Here is a 21982-nt window from a genome sequence, read left to right as displayed (position 1 = left end):
AGAGCAACCACTAATCCCATAACTGAGAAAAATGACCTCCCGCAGGCTTGCAATCGAGATCCAGGAACACGCCGCACCTTGTCAGAACCCCACGGTGTCCCCAGGGGAGGGGGGGTGGGGGATGATTCCCCCAGGGTTCAGCACCAAGCCCCCCAGGGCAGGACCCCCCTCTGCTGAGGAGCAGACAGAGATGGCCGCTTCAGAGCAGCACATGCCCAAGTGTTTTTCAGTCATTGCTAGAAACCAGAACATAAAAGTAAACAACATATGGTTAGATCCATTTTTTTTTATTTTTTGTCAGTTTAAGATGGCGTCACGTGGAAAAAGGTTTCCCTGCTTCAACACATAACTGGATGTGTACGAGACGTCCTCTCGTCATCCAGGCCATCGGTACAGGTTTTCAAAATGTGCGCTTCAGGAAACTATTTGGTATATCATGGCAAGTTCGAAGTCTGCATAAAAACTCCTGTGCTGACATCGGGGGACCGAGCTGTCTTGAAGAAAGACATATTTAATTTTAAAGCGAAGTGAGAGCTTTTTAGAAGTTGTTAATTACCAAGAGACAGTTACTTCAGGTTTTAGTAGTCTTGCTGTTTGATTAATGCAAATGCATCACTGCACCTTGTCAAAAACAAATAACCAGATGTGGCTTCAATGTCGTTTCCAACGGTCGAGGAAGGAAACCAAATACTAATTCATCACCCCCCCCCCCCCCAAAAAAAAATTAAAACATGTTTAATACAGCCAGTAAAGTAATGAATCACTGCTTCTTTTTCATATAAAAAAGAAAATGAAAACATTCATTTAAGTCCATTTAAATCACATCTCTTCGTGTAATTACATCTCCGAATCGTGGCCCTCTGGGAGTTGGGACCGAACGGAAACAGGAACACAGAAGTCTCCATGCAGGCGGCGGGGCGACGTGGGGCAGCTGAGGAAGGGACGGGAGCAGCTGGCGCTCCCATCATGCCCTTCGGCTGTCAGTGAAAGTCTGGCTTTTCGGGGAAGGTGCACCCTGCGCGCCTGATGATGACGTTGGCCGCGTAGTGACCGGCGTGGATGCACTGCTCCAGCGGCCGCTCATAAACAACCTGCGACAAAAACCCTGGGAAAAGAAGAAAAGAGAAGGTTCACCTGTCAGCACCGAGAAATACGTGCCTGTGGGCAGCCCAATAATAAGATGAGATCACTTTATTGGCCAATATAATACAATTTCTTGTATTAGACTAATCTGTCTTTTTCGCATACCCCAGCTTGCTCTCCATGAGACACACAGACAAGATGAGAAGCTTGGGGGCAGAGCGCAGGGTCAGCCATTTTATACGGCGCCCCTGGAGCAGTTGGGGTTAGGAGCCTTTCTCAGGGGCCCAACGGAGTAGGATTCCTCTGGCGGCTGCAGGATACCAACCGACAACCTTGCAGCAACAGGCGCAGATCCTTAGCCACAGAGCCACAGCACTGGCCTGTGGCTAATTAGCAGGAATGAAGGCCTGGATCCATAAGGATGGTAAATTGAATGTTTAATGCAGTTTGCAACAAATACTAACAAGTCACAAATGAATATGTGATTTAATAAATGAATGAACGAACAGCAGCCCAGAACTGTGAGGATGAATTAGTGCCACTGCCCGCCAGCCCCAGGAATGTCTCTATCCAATGTGTCATTACAGTACAGTGACATACAGCTGGCAGACTCGTGTTCTGACATCATAAAGTACTGGCTTGCAACCTCTGCGAGAGAATAAAAATCAATACTATGTTTGAGCAAACATGCTTACAGCTTTATTAGGATGTCTTGCTTGTCCTGAAAGAGCTACTGAAAGACCTGGTAACAAATCAGCTCTTGAAGCCAGAGAGCTTGAGAAGAGGCCCACTGATAAGGTTATTACAAAAATAAACTGCAGGAGACTGAAAGGCCAGAGCAAACAGCACAATAAACGTCAATATTTCAATTTTCAAGAACAGCTAAACTATGTGCTAGGAGATGCGTTTGGACAAATACAATTACATTGACTTGTTTGAAGTGCGCAGAAGGAGGGACTTTTGAAATAGCACATTAATGCTTTGAAAACGGTTAATAAGAATGATATTCTGTGTAAAATTGTAAGAACCTTTAATACATAGAATAAGCCTTTAAAAAGCAACCTTGTTCCGCCTTCAATATCATCAAGACCTTTGTTTTATAATATACTGAAGGTCTCACAGCGTGACACGGGGTGAAGACTAACAGGAGTTTGTCATGGTGAGAAGTACAATTAGAGGCTCCAATCAGCCATTTCTTAGCACAGCTTCCAGTCTAACAACACTCTGACAACAGCACAAAAAACAGAGTGCTCTGGTAGGAACAGCCTCGCTCTCATGATTATGTTTGAAACAATGAATGGGGAAAAAAGTGTTCTTGATTCAGAACACATCAGTGCCATATGAAAAACTACAATTAGATGTAAGACAGAAATGAAACGCCCAGAAAATGAACAGTTCTCCCCCCCCCCCAGCTTTTCTTCTATTATTTTGCCTGTATTTCTTTTCTTTGGTTTAAGAACCTCCTGAAGTCCATAGGCTAAGCAGGGCAAGGTGTTCACCACTGCAAACAGTTCCGTACCTACTGCTTCACCAATAACCTTCACAGCTGTGTGCAACAGCTATTTCCTTCCCCCACACCCCTCCATCCTCCCACTTGCTGAGCCTACATGCAAAATAATCTAAAACTAAATAAAAATAAATGAGGATTGTGCAGAATAGATCTTCAAGAGATTGAAACAAGCAAGCAATTAAATACCTATAAAAACTCTCTTTAAACACACCCAATGACAAAATACCTACCAAAGTTACAAATATTGGCACCCAAAGCAAGGTTAAAAATTAATTCAAAAATTAAACAGCCCTCTGTCGACGTCACAGGTTACACCAGTGCGCACAACAAGCGCTGATCCACAGGACAATTTCAGGCTGTGGCAGTGATCTTGATTCTAACACAAACTGCAATCAGTGTGCATGGGAATTTAACCATGACTGGTTTTGAGTGAAGCAATTCAAGATTAAGGGCAGCTGTTGGAGGTATTTAAAATGGACAGCTCCTGACAGGAGTTTGAGAAAATGCTGATGTGTGCATCGAAACATACCTCCTACAAACGCATCACCAGCTCCATTAGTGTCCACAATCTCACTCTGCTCGATTTCTAAGACGGGGAACATCTTAACTTCATCACCTAGGAACAAGAAGAGAGAGAATAAAATGCAAATCTGAGAACATTTTAGAGCCTGAATCAGAGCGTATATTCCACTTTAATCTATAGTACAGGAACTAATTATATATGTGGATTTAGTTACATATTTCCATTGCATCTGACAAGGCTATTGCTCTATTACAGGTGATAAATTGAAATTCTGCTCAAGATGTAAGCTTTGGTAAATGTCAAACATTTTCAACTACTAGGACTGTTAACAGCCTCCACAATAACATGCTTTATGTCAACACTACAGCACTTTCCCAGTGAACCTCAGGCCTGACAAGTTTGGGCCTTATGTCCTGCCAGCCTTTGTGAGTTGTTTAGTTTACAGGGCTTTTCTTACTTCCCCATTTTGTGGGGAAATGACAGTAATTTCTTTGTGCGTGCTATCTGAAATACTTTAATTGAAAACCTACATATGTACTACACGTATAGATAGAATCAGGACTTTTTGTATTTGTACATAAAATATGTGCTTTCAAGTCAGCTTTAAAAAAAACACTGTTAACATTTTTAGGCAGCAATAAAAGTGGGTTCTAGTGGCTGGAAGAAGTGGGGAAATGGGAATTACTGACGAGAGAAAACACCCTCCAGAATGACATTACAGACACAACGCACAGATCCTCAGGAGCAGGGCAGATCCTCTGCCTCACCTGCACAAAATTGAAGACTCACATTCAGATTGCAAGAAAAAAGATTTCCAAATGGGGAAGGGGGAAGGAATTTGGGTTACTTTTCTGGGACTCAAAATACAGCTAAAAAATTAATTCCCAATGCCGTGATTTTAAGACTACAGGCCTAAGCTTTCTAAGGAAGCTGCTTATCTGCTGCACCTTGGTACACAGACGATTGCCATGTGTCGATGCTCCCCCAACACACACAGTCCATCTGATTTGCTACTTTCAACACAGCCTTTTTAAAAAGGCACAGTGCTGAAATATTTATACCATTATTATCCATCAGAACATAATGAGACTTATTTATTAGGGCGCCAGAGGACTTCATTTCGAGTCCTGGGCATTACTGCGAACTGAGTGCCGTAGTCAGTCTCGTCTTTGATCAGTCTTACATCTTACAATCAGTGCAAATTTTAAACATCTTTGTTTAAGCGCCGCCAGCTGTCAGCTCCACTTGTGCGCTGATGGAGATGGGCAAGCTGATGGGCCATTCTGGAGCGCGCCGCAGTAAACCACGCAGGCCAACTGCAAAACGTGACTTCATTTTAATTACCTCTTCCCGAAAACACTTGATTGGTTTCAGAAATTCCAGCTCCACGACAGATGTCATTCTCTCCCTGCCAGTAAGAACTTTTACCATCTCAATGACCAAAACATATTCTAGGCCTATTCTGGGTAAGCACTGGCCTCTTTTATTAGGTTTTTAGAATCTAATTTAATTTCTACTTCAAATAAATCATTTATGTCAGATTCATAAAGAGGACTTTGAGATCCTCTGTTCTGGAGCCTCACCAGAATAAATTACGCAGAAAGTCTTCAGACATTTTTCACAGATCCCTCGAGGTCTCTAATGGGGAAAAACCTACCCCTGCCCAAATTCCGACATTTTCTATTTATCTGGGTGTATTACAGACCTGGGGAATCTGCTTCAGTTCTACAGCCTCCATGTGACATCTCCAAAGACAGCCTCTCTCTACAACAGACAGGTCCCCTGTTGCCTTAAACCTTCCAGACTAGGTCTAGGCAGTACCCCAGTCACTTCTCACACGTGTAGAGCACCCCACGGTGTCTAGACGGACGAGCTGCAGCTGCGGGAATGAGCCTGTGGGATGCACTGACACTGAGGGGCAACCGCACAGCACCACAGACGAAGGGTGCGCCGTGATACATATGCTTTGTCTCAGAGATCGCTCTGTCTTCTTAAACGAAGCTGCCGATTGTGGCTTTGATAATTAATTACGTAAAACGCAGATCCTTTTAGGATCAAGCTAATTAGTAGCAAAACGACTTTGCTTAATTAACGCTGCCGATGAAGCATGCTAACCCGCCTCCCTCTTGAAATGATTAACTGCAAATCTTACATGTAAATTATGTTAACAGTAATTCATAGTTTGTCAATTATTCTACAATTAGAGGTTAAAAACGCCTAATTGGGATGCGGCTCTAGCAGAGTACCGTTACTGTCAAACCCATGACAGCAAAGGCAGGCTTTGGCTCCCAGTGCAGGTTTCCCAAACCCACTTTTCCGTCTATAACAAGAGGCTGAATCTTGACCAGAAAATGTCCAATTTTCTGTTTGTGAGAGCTGCTGACACAAAAAAGAAGGTCTCTGCTTGGGGACATATTCAGCACAGAATGTATACAGCATGGGAGCTGCAGGCAGGCTAACTGTACCAAACAGCTAAACTCTCCTTATTTACCAATAATGCCTCAGTCCTTGTAGCAAGTGGTAGTTAACCTGTTCTGGTGTTTTGACTGAATTATAATCTATGATGTTGGTGCTTTGTTGTGTGTCTGCATACAGAAAAATACACACACCTTATACCTTCAACGGCTTTTACAGATAACAAACACACACATGCCAACATTGTCTTGTAACAGACTCTACCTGTCAGATGTGTTCAAAGAATTGATTGTTGCCCTGCAGCCTGACAAACAATGTTAGCGCCCATTAACAGAGCCCTCTCTGTAAATTTAGTGACAGAAGAACAAACATCCCAAGCATCAGAAGAGTAAGATATAGTTTACAAACACATGCTTCTTTTTTTCCTAAAAACAATATTCAAATTTCAACAGGAGTTTGAGACAGAGGTGAAACGTGGCAGCAATCAACAGATATGGAGGCATACATTTACTGCAGGACAACTCAGATTGCATCAGTGTTCTGAATGAAATTAGGAGAATCCGTGATGTTTCAGATTTGAAACAGGTATAAATGTGTCAAAAGGCTGAGGACTTCCCAGGAGGCAGAAGTCCACTAAATCCTACTTGTGTGGGAGTGTGTGGGAGAGGACCAGTTGGCACTGAGGCGGTCGGGAATTAGTGAGGCATCATTAGCATAAACACAGTAACGGCGCCGCACTTGAATGTGGAACATCAGCCATGTCAGTCAGGTGTCGGGCTTTGTGATGACAGCAGTATCTGCTGCTTGGGTCTGAGCGGAAACAATTCTCTCTTTCATACCTTCTACACAAGCTGACAAAATGACACTGAATGCCACCAACACCCCTTCAATTAAATATAAAATTCCTTAACACAAACTGACAGCACCCGGCGCGGTTGTGTGTTGGATGGTTCATCATTTCTGTGGGGAAAAAAAATAAATAAAAGTAGGTGCTCCCAGAATTCCTCCAGGAGGCTGGAACTGAGCTCCTGATGGAAACCGAGGCAGCCTGACTGCAGCCACAGAGCTGGCCGACCGCGAGCAGCTCAGCTGCGCTCCAGGGAAAATATAGCCCAGCTGGCCGAGAGTCAGCGCACACTGGGGCTGCTCCAGGTGACTCCATTCTGGTGAGTCATGGCAGAAATATGGACTGATTACTGGAACGAGCTATTGTAGCCATACATCACAACAGAACCTGAAATGGCCGGAGTCCCTGGAAAACTAACCAACCCATCTGGTTTTCAAGAATTCAAACACCCAAGTCATTTATTAGGCTATTGTTAATTAGCAAGGGCATTATTTCAATTATTCATTTAAATCTGTGACTTAGTACAAAGAAAGTGTAAGTAAGTCTGGTATGAAACTGAATGATTTAAAATGCAAACTAGACGGCAAAATAGCTACTGCAATATTTTCTTTCCTTAAAAAAAAAGAGCTAAAAATAAAAACAAAGCAGCCACTACCTACCAGATGTTAATATTCTAAATCCTTTTTGGATCACAGTTGTGATATTGTAAAACAAATTCATTACACTGTAAAAAAAACCCAAGCACTTGGGAAAACCGTCTTTAAAATGATGACTGTTTTTATTGCTTATTTTTCTTTAAATTTACAAGACATCAAGTAGCACAGAGCTGCACTTCCACCTTGAACAAGGCTGAACTTGCACATGTGCGTGTAGACTGCATTGATGTTTAATGGTGCATGATGCTCTAGGTAGTTCCCATAACCTTGCTTTGTCTCCGACAAGCTGCGTCAATTGATATGATAATATCGAGAGGATGTCTGAAATGAGCAGGGCTGCGCTCGGACAATCTGTGTGCTCTTTGGATTTTCCACCATTTGGTAGCCAAATGGTGTCCAAAACTCTTTCTTAAGTGCCAAAGGCAACACTGAATTGAATTTGGAACACATGGAAGCGTAGCAGATGCTTAGAATCCAAATGATATATATGTACACATCTTAAATTACAATAAAAAACCCACAAACTGCAGTATAAGCTGTGCATCGTGATACTTTATTAATTACTGTTGTGTCTAATCTACATATTACCCTCCTTATAGTGGGATTACACCTAACACATCTGCTTGTTTGACTTTGTGTGCGTGGGGGGTGTGGGTGTTTCATTATAAAAAAGCTGCACAGCTTATAATATTATCTGAGAGATCAGCTTTTGTGAACAGGATTCCTTGAACAAATTACGGCACATACACAAACTATTAATTAATACAGTACAAGGACTCACTGTAGGCACAAAGCACGGGGGCCTGTAGGCTCATTCACATAAGTCTCATAAAGGAAATAATGGCAAGAGTGCTAGAAGAAAATGATCATGAAGAGAAATGTGATAAAGGAAAACAGAAACTTGCACTCTAAACACTGTGCTGAGCTCCTCTCTCAACCTGCTTCCCCATGTCTTTAATCAAAAGGCAGAGTTCTTCTTTCATTCGAAGCAGATTATTGAATTTGGCTGTATAAAGACAGCTCCAGTGAAATCAATGACTAATCCGAGACCAATTTTATGTTAATGTAAAACACAAAGAGCGGATTGGCAGAACTATTTAATAGGCATGGTAATTAAAACTTTGCTGCCAAGATACTGTTTCATTGCTGTTATTGGCCTGTGGTCTGTCTGTAAACATTGCTTCACTTCAGTACAGATGACTTTTTTTTAATAGTGACTGTGCTTGCTTTACAAGTTCATATAAATCACAAATAAACTGGATCCCCGACTAAACCGATCATCTCTTTTGCTGAAGAATTTTTTGGACTTTTTTGCTGGGCATTTTTTTTTGGGGAGGGCATTTCTTTTTCTTCACAACTTTCTTTCAAAAAAGCCTGGAGCATAAAAAATGCAACCTTTCCCTTTGTCTCATATTTAACCTTTTGGAAAAAAAAAAAGGATTTGCTTTAGTCCAGGGAAATCTTGAACATTCTCATATAATTCCTGGAGATGATACTGTTCTATCAGCATTTGCAGGAATGACAAAACATGATTTATGAGATACGTACCATACGCGTATTTGTTTATGCTAATCCTAAGAACCATGCAGTTGATACTTTCACATCATAAACATTTACAACATCACTGTGGCATTACAGACTTTTACAGCTGTGCTAAAAATAGTTTCCCTTCGAAATGCACTGCACAGTTTAACATGGGTAACTGAAGGAGGCATTTGCTCCATATTAACTATTTGATGGGCTGATGACTTTCACTTAAGAGATGATCCGGACAGCTTTTTAATCAAATTCATATTTAAAATCTCACCTACTTTTATCTGAAACTTTTACAGTGTACGTCTTGTGTGGCAAATCCATGCCCATCACTAGTAGAAATATTTATCACTCTGCAGACGTCTGTAATGACAGGGCGTCACTGAGCAATGGGAAACTGGAGCACACCGATGTCAACCAATAACAGACTGAGAAACCAGGCCTCCGGCCTTCAGAGGCCTGCAGTGAGAAAGATCACTTCACGTCAGTCCCCGCACCACACTCAGCCTGAAACATTTCATTTGCTCTATAAAGCACTATAAAGGCTCAGCCACAAAGATGAGAGGCACTTCTCCAGCAAGCTGGTCAACATAGAGTCTGTTTCCTTACTAGCAGCAACATCCCGGCCCAGACCAGTGGAACTGGCAGCGAGGGCTCACTACAGGAGTGTCATCTTCATCTCCAGGAGAGCACGTCACCAGCACAGACCAGATTAAACACCCGAGGAATCTCAACAGCTGAAACGTTGAGTCTTTTCTTTCTCTCTAGTTTTTTTTCTACTAGTGTGAAATTAACACTAGTTAACACTAGACACAGCTCCCCATCCGAACGTTTTTCAAATTTGTTGTTATGAGACCCACCGATTTTAACCTTCAGTTTCTAGAGAGTCTGTCTGAGAGTAAAATCGGTAAAAAGAGGTCAGGTGGTTGTGGCCGATCCAGTGGCACAAGAGGAGACAAGTCATACAGAGCAGATCGGCTTTAATTAGTCTTATCCATGAGACACATGAGACAGAGGTCAGAGGAGTAACGACTGACAGGAAGAGACGTTGAGTGTTTGTGCGAGTCTGTCTTTTGAGTGCAAATCTCAGATACTGTATCTGTATTCTGTATCAGAGATTCTGTATCAGAGAGTGTGTCCCTATCTGAGAGTGAGTCCCTATCAGAGATTGTGAGTCTGTATCTGAGAGTGAAGTTGTATCTGAGAGTGGCAGTGTGTAAAAATGTGTGAACAAGGGTGTGAATGTGTATGAGAGTCTGTATCAGAGTTATGGATGAATGATATGTGTGATGACTGAATTGGAGGAAGAATCCTCACAATGACAGTAGTATGAATCAAAAATGTCTTGTTTAAAATGTGGAAGTGCCAAAGCTAAATGTTTTGGGTCCACCTTCACCCCATGCTGAGTTTCATTCTGGCAGAGTACAGAATAGTAAATGAAAACATACCGAAGCTAGGGATGGCCCTGTTTAAAAATATGAAAATCTGTGTGCATGCAGAATTGCTTGTAGGAGTGGGTGTTTGGGCTGGAGAAGGGGTGGATATCGCATTTTATTTTAATCTCTCTCTAGGAACTGCCTCGATACATTTCCCTTTCACGCAAGACTGCTGGTGGCAAAATTGGCCAGACACTTCAAAGGCACAGTCCGGCTCCAATGTGATGCTGAGGCCACAGTGAAGCCGGCGTGACTCTGCAGTCCTCACCTCTGTACCTCCTCACATCAACCTCTGGGCTGTAACAAGCTGTCCAGGCCACAGGGTCTGCTCTGAGAATTGTCCCGACGGGATGTGAAGTTACACACCAAGCAACAGCAAAACAACAACGACAGAATGAGCAACAGCACTGAGAAACAAGATTCGGCACTCACATATTCTCTCTCTCTCTCTCTCTCTCGAGAGAGGCTGACATAAGTGACATCTGTTCTCACAGTAATCTATTTGATTTAAATCCCATAAGGACATAATTCTGATTACTATGCGGAGACTTACCAAGGATGTTTAGCAATATTTAACATCAAACTTGTCTAGTTAGCAAATTCATGCTACTGCAGTGTTAAAAAATACTGGTTTTTCTATTGTACATGATGAATTCTAACTAGTGTCTAAAATAAACAATTAAGTTTGTTACAGCTTATATGATACAAAGTATATGCTATGATATGACCATTTTAAATTCTAGGTTCAATATATATACAGAAATAATTACACATATCACAATGAAGTCTGTAGAGAAGAAGCTTAAGCCAAATAAGCAACAATTTTTGGTGAAATCTCGATTCATGCAACACGCATACTGTATATTAAACTCACATTTCCACCACTACAAAAAAAAGCATTGCGTGATCTTTCCTTTTTTCAATTTGTATTGTAGTCATTCAGGTCTAGCCATTTTTTTACTATTTTTAAGGGGAAAAGCATTATTATTCAAAGCCTCTTTCAATTAAAAACTTTAAATTGATTATACTGCATCTCCAAAGCCGGTGCAGAACGCTTTCGGCAGGTGTGTTCCCGGTTAGGGATAATGCCCTTTCGATAAGGCACACGGCAGCAAAACGGCTTCTGAACCAAGAAGCCCATCTCTGGGGGTATCATTAGAAACAGGTAGAACTTCAAAGCACATTTTTTTAAAACTCACAAAAAAAAACAAGCATTCCAAAAAATAAAAAATTCAAACCCTTCAAAAAGAGAATGTAGATGGGTAGGTAAATCCCTACAAAAACATTCAGCGGGGATTTTCAGCTTTAGAGAGCATCAGCTGAAGGGAATGATGGGCAGATTTATAATGAGACAGGCCAAGTGAAGGGTAGACTACTAACGAAGTTAAAAAGTTTGTATAATTTTGCAGTCAAGGGAGGTAGAATTCATGGATTATGATGATGAGGTATATAGTAAATGTTTACTGCAAATTCAGAATCCAAATACATTTTAACAAAAAGCATTCCCAAACTTTCTAACATTAAAACTGTCAGGTACTGTATATACTCACAGCAATAACCAGGCACGCTGTGATTGTTTAATATTCTATTTACCACAACAAGCTATCTAGGCGGTACTGTAGTCCGGACTTTTGTGAAGTTCAGACCTCAGTCAAAGATTTCACCTTCTTTTTTTCAGGTTGTTATTTGTGGGTTATTTAAATCTAAGTATTCTTTTAGTGAAAGTGTAAAAAAAAATTAGGAACCAGGAACATTTTAGTTTTCACCTTCTGTGTCAAACCAATAACTTATTGGGAAAGAAGAGCTCATTTTCACCTACTGAGTGAATCCTCTACCCCGTCAGGCACTTAAAATACATTGTTTTGTAAGTATTAGAATGGATTCAAAGGAGAGCGCTCTGAGACCACATGCTAGGTTCTGCATTAAATTAACTCTGATGCTCTCCGTATTTCCCTGTTCTCTTTCTGCTGTCTTGTTCTGATTAACAGCATGGGAAGAAATGAGCTTGCCGACTTCTGAAAATGACCATCCAACCTTCTATCAACAATCTCTATAGGCTCTGCTCTGCATCCGCCTCGCTTTTCAGCCCTGGTCCCACTCCTGCACTTTCCCCGACCACTCCAAAGACGATGAACTTGCCTCTATTTCTCCTTCATCCTCCCCTTTGTCATTCTCAGTCCTCACCTCCTCCTACTTCCACCGCTAGTTACCCCTACTTCTCCTCTTTGACACCCCTCTCTGGCTCACACATCTCCTCCTGGATCCAGGATCACAAACCTCACTGGCTTCTCAGGCCCTCCATCAAACTCACCTCCTCCAGGGTGCTGCCCCCGATCTCCTTTCCACCTCTCAACTTTTGGGGTGTTTGGGGTGTTTAGGCACAAGCTGTCTATCTAGTCATGTTGTCACACAACGAAAACCCTGGTTTCTCTCAAGAAATGGCTGGACGAGATCCTTAAACCCATTAACTACTAACTATCAAACGGGCCTACATAACATTAAAACAGTACTTCTGCACAGCGCAGAACAAATTAAAGGCCTAGTCGGTCTCTCATCAGCTATTAAACGCAGCAGACCTCCCAAATGCTCATTTATTAGCTCGCTCCACTGCAAAGGTTCAGGGCACAAAGAGCCTAATTAGTACTTTAATAGGTGCATCAGCTAGGCCTTGTGCAGGTCAGCAGTCCCTGAAAGCACCATTAAGGACAGCACCTCTCTTGCGGCTTTCAATAAGCATGTTTAACGCCAAGAGGTGAGGAAATGGGTGATTTAATATTCAGGGGGAAAAAACAACAATAACAAATTGGCATCTCTTTGGAGAATTGCCCCATAGGCCAGGCATTTTTATGTCCTTAATCATTATTAAATGACTTAACATGACACATGGAGCCTGGCAAACGATTGCATCCCGACAAACAGAACAAATTACAAATGAAATGAAAGATCAAGCCGTATTAGAGGTCCGCCTCTGGGAAATGAAAATCTTTAATTCTCTTTTATATTGACATTTATTTGGCTGCCATGAATAACAACAGAGCAGTCAAATTTGGCGATGCTGAGTGCTACTGTATGGCTCATCCCAGGGCCCTGGAATTCCTTGACATTTATCATGTTTGCCTTTGTAGACGACATCACAACATATCTCTTCATCCTCCTCCCATTCATCACGCTTTTTATATAAAGTTCACGGAGCCACACAACTCTGTCTTCATAAAGAGCAGATGAAAAAGGCCAGCAGGTGTTATTCATCACCACGAAACACCTACGCGACACCAGACGTGTTCATTTTCTCCGAACCTCTGGGGTCTGGGGGGCGCGCGGCTGCCTGGCTGGGGGAGCTCTGGTCCTCCCGATAGAGGAGGCTTATCTGTTAGTGCAGTTTCTTTCCCTGCCGACGAGGCTCGATCCAGAACGCCCAGTCTCCGGCACGTGCCGAAGCAGCCTGGGAGACACTGGGGTAGAAGAGACAGGCCACCGGCGACGCACATGGCCAGCGCCTTCCGAGCAGGAACCCCAGACCGCCACGTCTCAACTCTTGCTTCCAAACCCCAGTTTTGTCTCATGATGCTCCCGGTCGGAAGCGCTATTTTTACCCCTCCAGTTACGGCCCTGTGTTTTTGTCAGCCAGCGGTACATTCTAGAATAAGTGTTACTCCCCCCCCCCCCCTCCCACCCCATACACTTCCCCAGCAAAAAAGGCAGTGACTCCTGCCGTGCGCACGAAGGATCGCGCTCTGAAGGGAAGAGGCACTAGAATTCTCTCTCCGGTCCCCCAAACTCCCCACCCCCTCTTTCATTCTTCGAGCTGCGCCGCAGAGCCTGCTGGCCTAATCACTTACAACTGTGACTCTCTCTCCTCCACGGCTCAGCTCAACTTCCAAACTCCCAGGAACACACCCCCACCCCTCGGTTACCGCGGCAACGGCTCCCCGTACAACAGCCTTTCGGATACAAACACTGAATCAGTGAGAGACAGGAGGTCAAAGCCAGCACTGACTTAATTTCAAACACTGTTGTGGAAAATGACTAAGTAAAATGATTCACACTCCGTTGTTAAGGTGATCTCTTCATAAGCTGTTTAGTGATACCAAGGAAACCCTTCGACACCATATTTTTATGACAAGTGTGCATAATTGTCTGGTCACAATTTAACAGAACTATATCATTTTCTGAAACCTCAAATTTGCATTTATTATAAAACAAAAGTAAAAGTCTAGAGATATAAAGTTGAGGGGAATATTTATAATTAGTATTTGAGATTCTGATGGGTACATAGAACTTTGCTCTTCTGAGCAACAGCAGGCTTAAATACAAGAGGCTATAAAAATAATTCCATCTAAAAAAATACACACTTTTCCCAGAAGTGCTGCTTAAAGCACTTCTAATGGAAATCACACTCAAAGGTCGTCCTTTCTTTGCAAGTCCAAATCTGAGCTTGGACAGTGAACTGGATGCTGAACTCAAAAACCGAACACAGCAGCGACGGGAGGCCTACCGCTGGTCACCACAGTGCCGTCCTTCCCCTGGGTGAAGACCACGATGCGCTGCCTCCGCTTGTTCACTTTGGGCAGACTCTGGGCCTTCCTCGCAATCTCCTCAATGTCCTCGGTCTGCAGCAAGAGGACAACACAGCCCCGTTAACTTTAATACGCAGGAGGAGAAGAAGGCGGGGCTCTGGACGTCAGGAGAGAACACACACCCACGGGGTCGAGAGGCTCCAGCTGGACTTCGCCCTTCAGAGCACCCAGATACTGCGCAGAAACGTGGCAACAGCAATACGGCAAAAGAAAGAGAAAGCGCTTCATCGCCACCAGGGAGATGACGTGGACTTACTGGAAGTCGTGTTAAGGTTAGTGAAGGTTTGCCACTTAAAAACCTTAAAAGAAACTTAAAAACCCAACAAGAGATCATCTCCGACCCCAGTGGTTCCTTAATAAAATGACCTTCTATTTAGATCAACTGAGAAAATAAAGATGAGGAAAGAATGATGAGCAGAAGTCAGATTTAAAACTCTAAATGTATGCAAAGCTCTCTCCTCGCCAGAGGAGTGGTAACAGCACTGCACACTGCCCCACTGGGCTCGGTCTGGGCAGGCGGCAGATGTCCAGTTGTGCCCCAGGCAAGCTATTGACCTGAACGCTCCCCGGCACAGAGAGCACAGCAAAATGATCTTAGTCATCTCCGACTTGTCTGAGTTGACATCAATTTCTCCTTTGTTATTTTACTAAAGAATAACATGCCTTTTTTTAGAAAAAAAAAACCCTCAAGTTGTCAAAAGACAGCAAGAAAGAACAAGGAATATGGAGCAGGAGGATCTTGGAGTCAAATCAGAGGCCACTGTTTCAGTTCTGAATATCCTGTGAATAGGCCATACATCTGTGCAACCTAAACATCACACCATCCAGCTGTCAGAACAGAAGGGGAGGGACGGTTTGGCCTTTCTGACTTTCTGACTTTCCCCATTCAGAGTAAGCTCAAGCATGAATCTGGATCTGTGGTATAAGCCCGGGCTGAGCCTCGGTCACTGTTCCCCTGCCAGCCTAGAGCTGTTACTTAACTTCTATTAACACAGTTCCCAGCTGCTGATAGGTTACTTTTAAAAGAGCCCTGGACTGGACCAAAAAGAGCTTCCAGCTGCTCTTCTATTGTCCCCCCCCCCCCCCCAAATACACACACACCTTTAAGTTTCTCTTCTAATTGATCTGAAAATTCCTGAGTTTCGAAATGAGCTGTGTTTTCAGACTGCTGTGCTCAGACATGTAGCTGCCTGGAACACTAACACAGCATCTCTTCTGAATGGAGAGAGAGTGTGACCAGCTGTGCTGGGAATTAGGCTGTTTGAAGAGGATTTCATTAAGACAAACAGAATAAGGTGCTGTTGTTTTGAAATAAAAATAGAAAGCAACTTGGAGGAGCAAGTAAACAATCACTTTTCTTAAAAGCATCCCAGCACGTCAACACACCATGACTGCTTGGTATTTTTCACAGGATATTCAGTTTCACATTAATAGGTCTCTTCCCTTTTGTGTCATCTTTTAAACCCTTTGAAGAAGCAAGGCATCATGCGGAAGGTGTGTGGGAATTTTGGTTGAAGAACACAAGACACACCCATCGCAACAAGCACAGGACAATCAGAGCTCTGGAGGACAAGAGAAGAGGATGGGCATGGAGACACAGGCTCACAATTAGTCTGACACAACAGAGAGCAGCACAGAAGTACCTGACCCTGCATACTGGAAAAACTCTGGGATCAAGACAATTTCCAGATGGCTTATCATCATTCCTGGGCAATAGTACTTTTTAAACATTTATTTTACTGCTAATCATCTGAAAATAACTGAAAATGACATTGATATTGGCTTTATGTCCCTGGCCTTTCCTGTCCAATGGCACTAAAGAAGACCCAAAGCGGTATTCCTGAACAGCAGAAAAAAACCTTCTCACACTAATGAATACAACAGTTAACAACACATAACAAATATGAAAACAGTTAGGGTACATACCGACATCTTCGACAGAAAGGAAATCTAACAAATTCATTCTAATTTATCTTTATAGATGTTCTTTAACAACACGCACTTACAAGACGCACAGAAAGATTCCTCCAGAGTCTTAACAAAACACACACAATAACACTCAGCTAATTCCAAACACCTTTTAACAGTGAGTGATGGAAAGATTTTCGTTAAAAGCAACAAAGGAGGGTAGCATTACCAAGAACACAAGGGGCTTGTAGATCAGCTTGAAACACGCATGTAGCCTCCTAACCAAACATTCATTTAATAGCAGATGCAGTGCAAGAATTTAAAGACTTCAAGAGCGCAGAAATCTGTCTCTCATTTAATTAACTTTGTAGGTAAACTTACTAGGCGCTTAAATTATTATTAGTGTGAATAGTAAAATCTCACAAATTGTTTGCAGTTGCAGAGGACTGGTATCCCTTAATGAATTCTGATGTATCTATCTACCAGTTACAGCACAAGAGGAGTGCTGTGTTTTGGGAATCAGGCTTTACCGTCATCACAGTAACATTTCTAGAAAGCAAAGAGATTGGGAGGAACAAACCCTGATATCTGCCCATTTGTAGTCACGAATATCTTTGCACCACACGGTATCCTGCTGCAAAGGCATGTGAGCTTGGGGACCGCAGGCCTCTCCAGTACGCTCCGCTTTGATCCAAACCCACCTGTCAGTGTTACTTCCTAATTAACCCATCAAAAAAAACATCACAAGCAGGTGGAATGTCTGTATCGGTTTTCCCGCACTTGCATGAAGGAAACGACTCATTTCTGCTTGCTCAGTGGAATGGCTAAAAATACAGACAGGGCTCTCCCCTCTCCAATATGCTGCTGCAAGGAGCATTCCGACATCTCACACAACAACAGGAACAAGTCTCCGTCGTCTGCGCTAGCTGGATATTGAACGGCGCCTTGCTCCCGCCAAAGGGTGCGATCGCTAAACGCTTCCCAAACATGTCCTCTAATCAGCCTTAAAAGGTTTAGTGTTCTTGGGAAAAAGCGGTGTGAGACTCTCTAAGTAAGTGCTAATGGAAAGGTTAATACTGTGGTGGTTAGCAGGCAACAGCAAAAGCAATTTGTCACTGTGACTGAATTTAAACCAGGCGCAGTCAAGTCTGTAGCCCAAGGGTGCAATAAAAATACAGAACAGGGGGCTTAATCAACAGTTTCCCCTTTTTATCGCCATGGTATGGCAAGATCACAGGCATCCCTGCTACTTGTTTATTTCTTGTAGCCTTTTTCAACTCTGTATTCATCAACCAATATCTAATCTACACATCTTAACTTTTTATTGTTTGCATTTTATTTCCTATAAAGCGACCTTGATAACGATACCATCAGCACAAAAATTACATTTAACTGTTTTTGTTAACAGAACCTGGTCTCTCTCCAACAAACAACACTATATTTTCCAACCCGATAAGCCAGTGTTTAAGTTGAACACAAAACTAAAGTGCAGAAAAAATAGATTTTGACAACGGTCCAGATTAGGTTACAGGTTTTACAGTTTCTGAAATTCAGATGCAAAAAGGAGCTTTCTAGTCAGTTTGTTTTTGTGTGAAGTTTATTCTAAGCAATTAAAGAATTCCATAACATTCGTTTTATTCTAAAGCATATGAAAGAAAGCAATACCTGGGTACTTCAGGAAAACCTAGTATGTTGAAGGCAAGGACTACCAAACAGGTGTGGCCCACTCGATAACTAAACAAATAACATCCCAACATGCTTAGGGTTATACACAAAAATGCAGGATAGGCCTGATTGCCTGAAATTATGGACAGCATAGCTTCATGTGGAGACCTCAGTGACTCTGAAACAAGAGTGATAGTCTGCCAGGTGCTTCAGTGAACAAGACAGCTCAACTTTCTGGTGTTTCTTGAGTAATGATAACACCAAGGGAAAGACATCAGCAAAGGGTAAAAGTGGATGGAAGTGCATACTCCAGCACTATGATATCTGTGCATTAACTCAAAGTCCAAGGCAAAGCAGGAGAGCAACTTTGTTCTTAACTAATGGACAAGCGCATTTATGGAGCCGACATAAAGAATTCTACACCTCTTAATGCTTTTGGAATGCATTTTTGTAGTATGACTCATTGCTGTTTAATGGTACTGAGTGATCATCTTCACCCCATGTTGCTGTATTTCATTCCTGTGAGTAGGGGTGTCTTCCAGGCACAGAGCTCACATGGTTGCCCAATGGTTTGACGAGCATGGCGCTGCTTGGTCACCAGATCTGAACCCAATCGAGTATTCATGCGATCTCTGGAACAATGTCCAAAACTATGTTTTTCCGGCTCCATCAAACAGACGTAAGCTAACTTTTTCATGGAAAGTCCTGCAGAATTATAGATGCTGGTAGACTCTAGGCCACTGTTCATACAGGCCAGAGTGACCACACAACAAACTATGAAATGACTTTAAAGTAGTCTTTTCTTTCCTTCTACCTGTATCAAATGCATTAGATTGGCTAAAGGGCCTCTACCAGTTTGTGATCTTATGTAATGAGCATATGACTGAGCAATATAACTGATTGTACACAACCAGTAGATTGGAAAAATGGGTGGCTATCTCATCAAGTTCCCTGGCCTTACACTGCAGCTTCAGAATTCTACTGCACACGAGCTGGAAATCTTAAGCATAATGAATAGAGGTAGGATGACAAGCTCCAGATACTAGAAAAATAATAAAACATTCTGATGATCCTATCCTTTCAATAGGTCTGGTTTTGATGCAGCATTAATAATTGAAACACAACACCCATCCATCCATCATTCGTTTTCTTACCGTTGTATCCAATACACGGTTGTTGGGGAGCCTGAGCCTATCCCAGCAAGCAACTGGCACAAGGCAGGGTACACTTTGGATGGGTTGCTAGTAAGTCACAGAAGTGCGCAAAATCAACAACAAAGAATTCCAAAATTTCACTGAATTAACTTTGCCATCAAAGCAACCTACCAATTTATAATTACTTCTCTTAATTTAAATCAGGAATGAGCCCTAAGGTTTTTAAAACCTTGTCCTTTTTTCTACACTGTGGATACTTCAAACAAAAAAGACATTTACAGTTCCTGAAGGTGACAACAGCTCTGTTAAACTCTACTTATGAAGGGTATTAAATCTCTTTGGTAATAAGCTATGAACAAACACTCCAGCTTTATCAGGGTGTCAAATTCTGCTCAGCAAAAGTGTGTCTTTATTAAATCTAGCAAAGAACTGATCTTCTGGTGTAACCTGTTTATGAAACAGCACCAAGGAAATACTAAATTAACTAATCTAACTAATCTGTACCTTACAGCATCTATGTCTATTTAAAAGACACAATTAAATATGCAATTGTATAGGGAGTTGGATCTAATGAAAAATAATGTAAATTGGTGTAGTAACAATTAACCACTTTTACTGAGCTCCAGAGAATGAAGACAGGTTGACAAGATACTTGTTTTAGGCCTTAGTGTGTTATTGCCTTCAGAGACTATAAAAATTGAGAAACCTTAATGAATGAACAGAAGACCTTTACACGTTATAATTAGGACTGGTTTACACACAGGAATGCGTCATGTTACCAAAAACAGTGAACGAGTGATGTTCGGGGTCTGGAGGTGAGTGGATTGATTTTTCACATTTCAAAGACATTCTCTGTCCTGTCAGGAAAGTTGCTTAATTCTCCATTAAATCAGTCTGACTCAACTTTATTAATCACAGAATCTCACCATGAGGAAAGCGCCTGTGTTGTAAATTGTGGGTTGCTATCACGGCGCTGAAATAATACAGCCCAAGGGCTCTCCAGTGTAATTAAGATACGAAACACAGTACCAGTGGTGCTGAATTTTAAGGAGGGAAGTAAAACGTCTTTTGAGAGCGAGGAGGGCATTCAGAGGATACGAATGGCTGCTACACAGTACGCATGAGTAACTTCATACCAAAACAAACTGGGGTGTCAGTGTGAGTACCAGCTGGGAACATCAGCTGGCCTTCGTTAGTGGTCCAATTTAGATTGGTGCGCACAAGCAGGAACAGCATAAGCTTTCTCTCTTGACCCCTCAGACCCCTGAGAGCCCCAGGTGACCACTCCATAACCCTGCTCAACCGAGTAAGCAGGCAGAACACTCAAAAAGCCTGATTACACTTGATTCATATGCTTTTGAAACACAACAGAAAAGATTTTTCTCCTATTTTACAGCTTACAGATCCTGTACCTTAAAACTGGAAAAATAATTATTACAAAATCTTAAATGCATCATTCGGTAAAATACCACTGGTGAATCTGAAGGCAACAGTGTCATTCCTCAGCCTGGTTCTGACGGTATGAAGTAATATAACCACATCTCTGATACAGGCACGCTGATAACTCTGTCTAAAATGATAAAACTGTTTCAACTATTATACCCAACACTCCTTCCAAACCCGTGACCTTTTATCTAGAACTGTATCGCATCGAAAGAACAACAGAAGGAATGTCTTTTCTACAGCTGACAGAAACATGCCAAAATCAGTGCTCTACCTTTATTCTGGAAAACATTCCCTTTTGTTCTGGCATTTTTTATGGGCGAACATCCACTCAATTGTTATTTACAGAATCTTTAAACCACAGGTGGCAGTAATTCAGTTATTAAAATGGTTTAATAGTTTACAATTTAGTCTTGTATCAGCCTCCGCTGCAGCAGACAATCCTCCTGGAGTGTAATGAAGTTAATGAGGTAGCTTTTTAACTAAGCAACCTGACAGGCCCTGGATGCGCAGAGGCAGCTTGACACAATGCCCAACTTCTCAGCTTCCCAAGAGGCTTTTCAAAATTCAATACATAACATCTGTAGGCGATGTTGGGTACAGACCTAGCAGAATGCGTCATAACACCGAGCTGGCTGAACAAAGAAACCATGACGACTGCCAGGTTTCCATGGCAACCGCTGCAAGGCCCACAGAGTATAATAGCACATCAATCACTGTCCAAAAGAACTTCATTATCAGCAAAAATAATCCTTTAGGATCTGTTTAGCGTGGCACTGTCGGTCAACTCACCTCAAAGCCTTGTTCTCTTGCAAAAGTGGCAGCCTCCTGAAATAAAACACAACGGAACAGTTAATTACAGAGCTGATGATAGTGGAGGAAATCACAATTTAGGCGTACAGACATCTCACTTTCTTCAGTCACTTATCTCAAGCTGTGTGCCACTTCGGAGATTAAGTAGCATGAACCAATTCTGCTTTGTTTACCTTTCAATTAGTATTCTGAAGGCCTGCACCTGCTCCTGAGCATCTGCCCACTGTTCTTAACTTGTAGCAGAGGCATTATAAAACAACAGCATATCAGAATTGATCAAAGGTCTCAGGAACAACGCAACAATGTCCAGGGTTGTCACCTAATGTACTACTGGCTGCTGCAGAAAGAGAAACAACAGATATTCAACACTAAAAGAAAAAGAAAAATTGCGGTATTAACCACGACAATGACTGACAAGT

General features: G+C 42.3%; 1 protein-coding gene across 2 annotated transcripts in view; it reads right to left on the bottom strand.

Moving 5' to 3' along the window:
* Positions 1-274: 274 nt before the first annotated feature.
* The window catches only part of adka (adenosine kinase a), a 134409-nt gene continuing 112701 nt past the window's right edge, over positions 275-21982 (bottom strand). For both annotated transcript variants that reach the window (XM_088915238.1, XM_088915240.1), the window contains exons 8-11: positions 21543-21578; positions 14499-14613; positions 3123-3209; positions 275-1105 (exon numbers count right to left, since the gene is read on the bottom strand). In XM_088915238.1, the coding sequence (XP_088771364.1) occupies positions 981-1105; positions 3123-3209; positions 14499-14613; positions 21543-21578 (363 nt within the window). In that variant the 3' untranslated portion in view covers positions 275-980. The remainder of the gene's footprint in view (positions 1106-3122; positions 3210-14498; positions 14614-21542; positions 21579-21982) is intronic.

The sequence above is a fragment of the Atractosteus spatula genome, chromosome 5 (genome assembly GCF_055471065.1).
Source record: "Atractosteus spatula isolate fAtrSpa1 chromosome 5, fAtrSpa1.hap1, whole genome shotgun sequence".
NCBI lineage: Eukaryota > Metazoa > Chordata > Actinopteri > Semionotiformes > Lepisosteidae > Atractosteus > Atractosteus spatula.
Note: the sequence above shows the minus strand (reverse complement) of the source record. Positions and strands in the feature narration are given on the sequence as shown.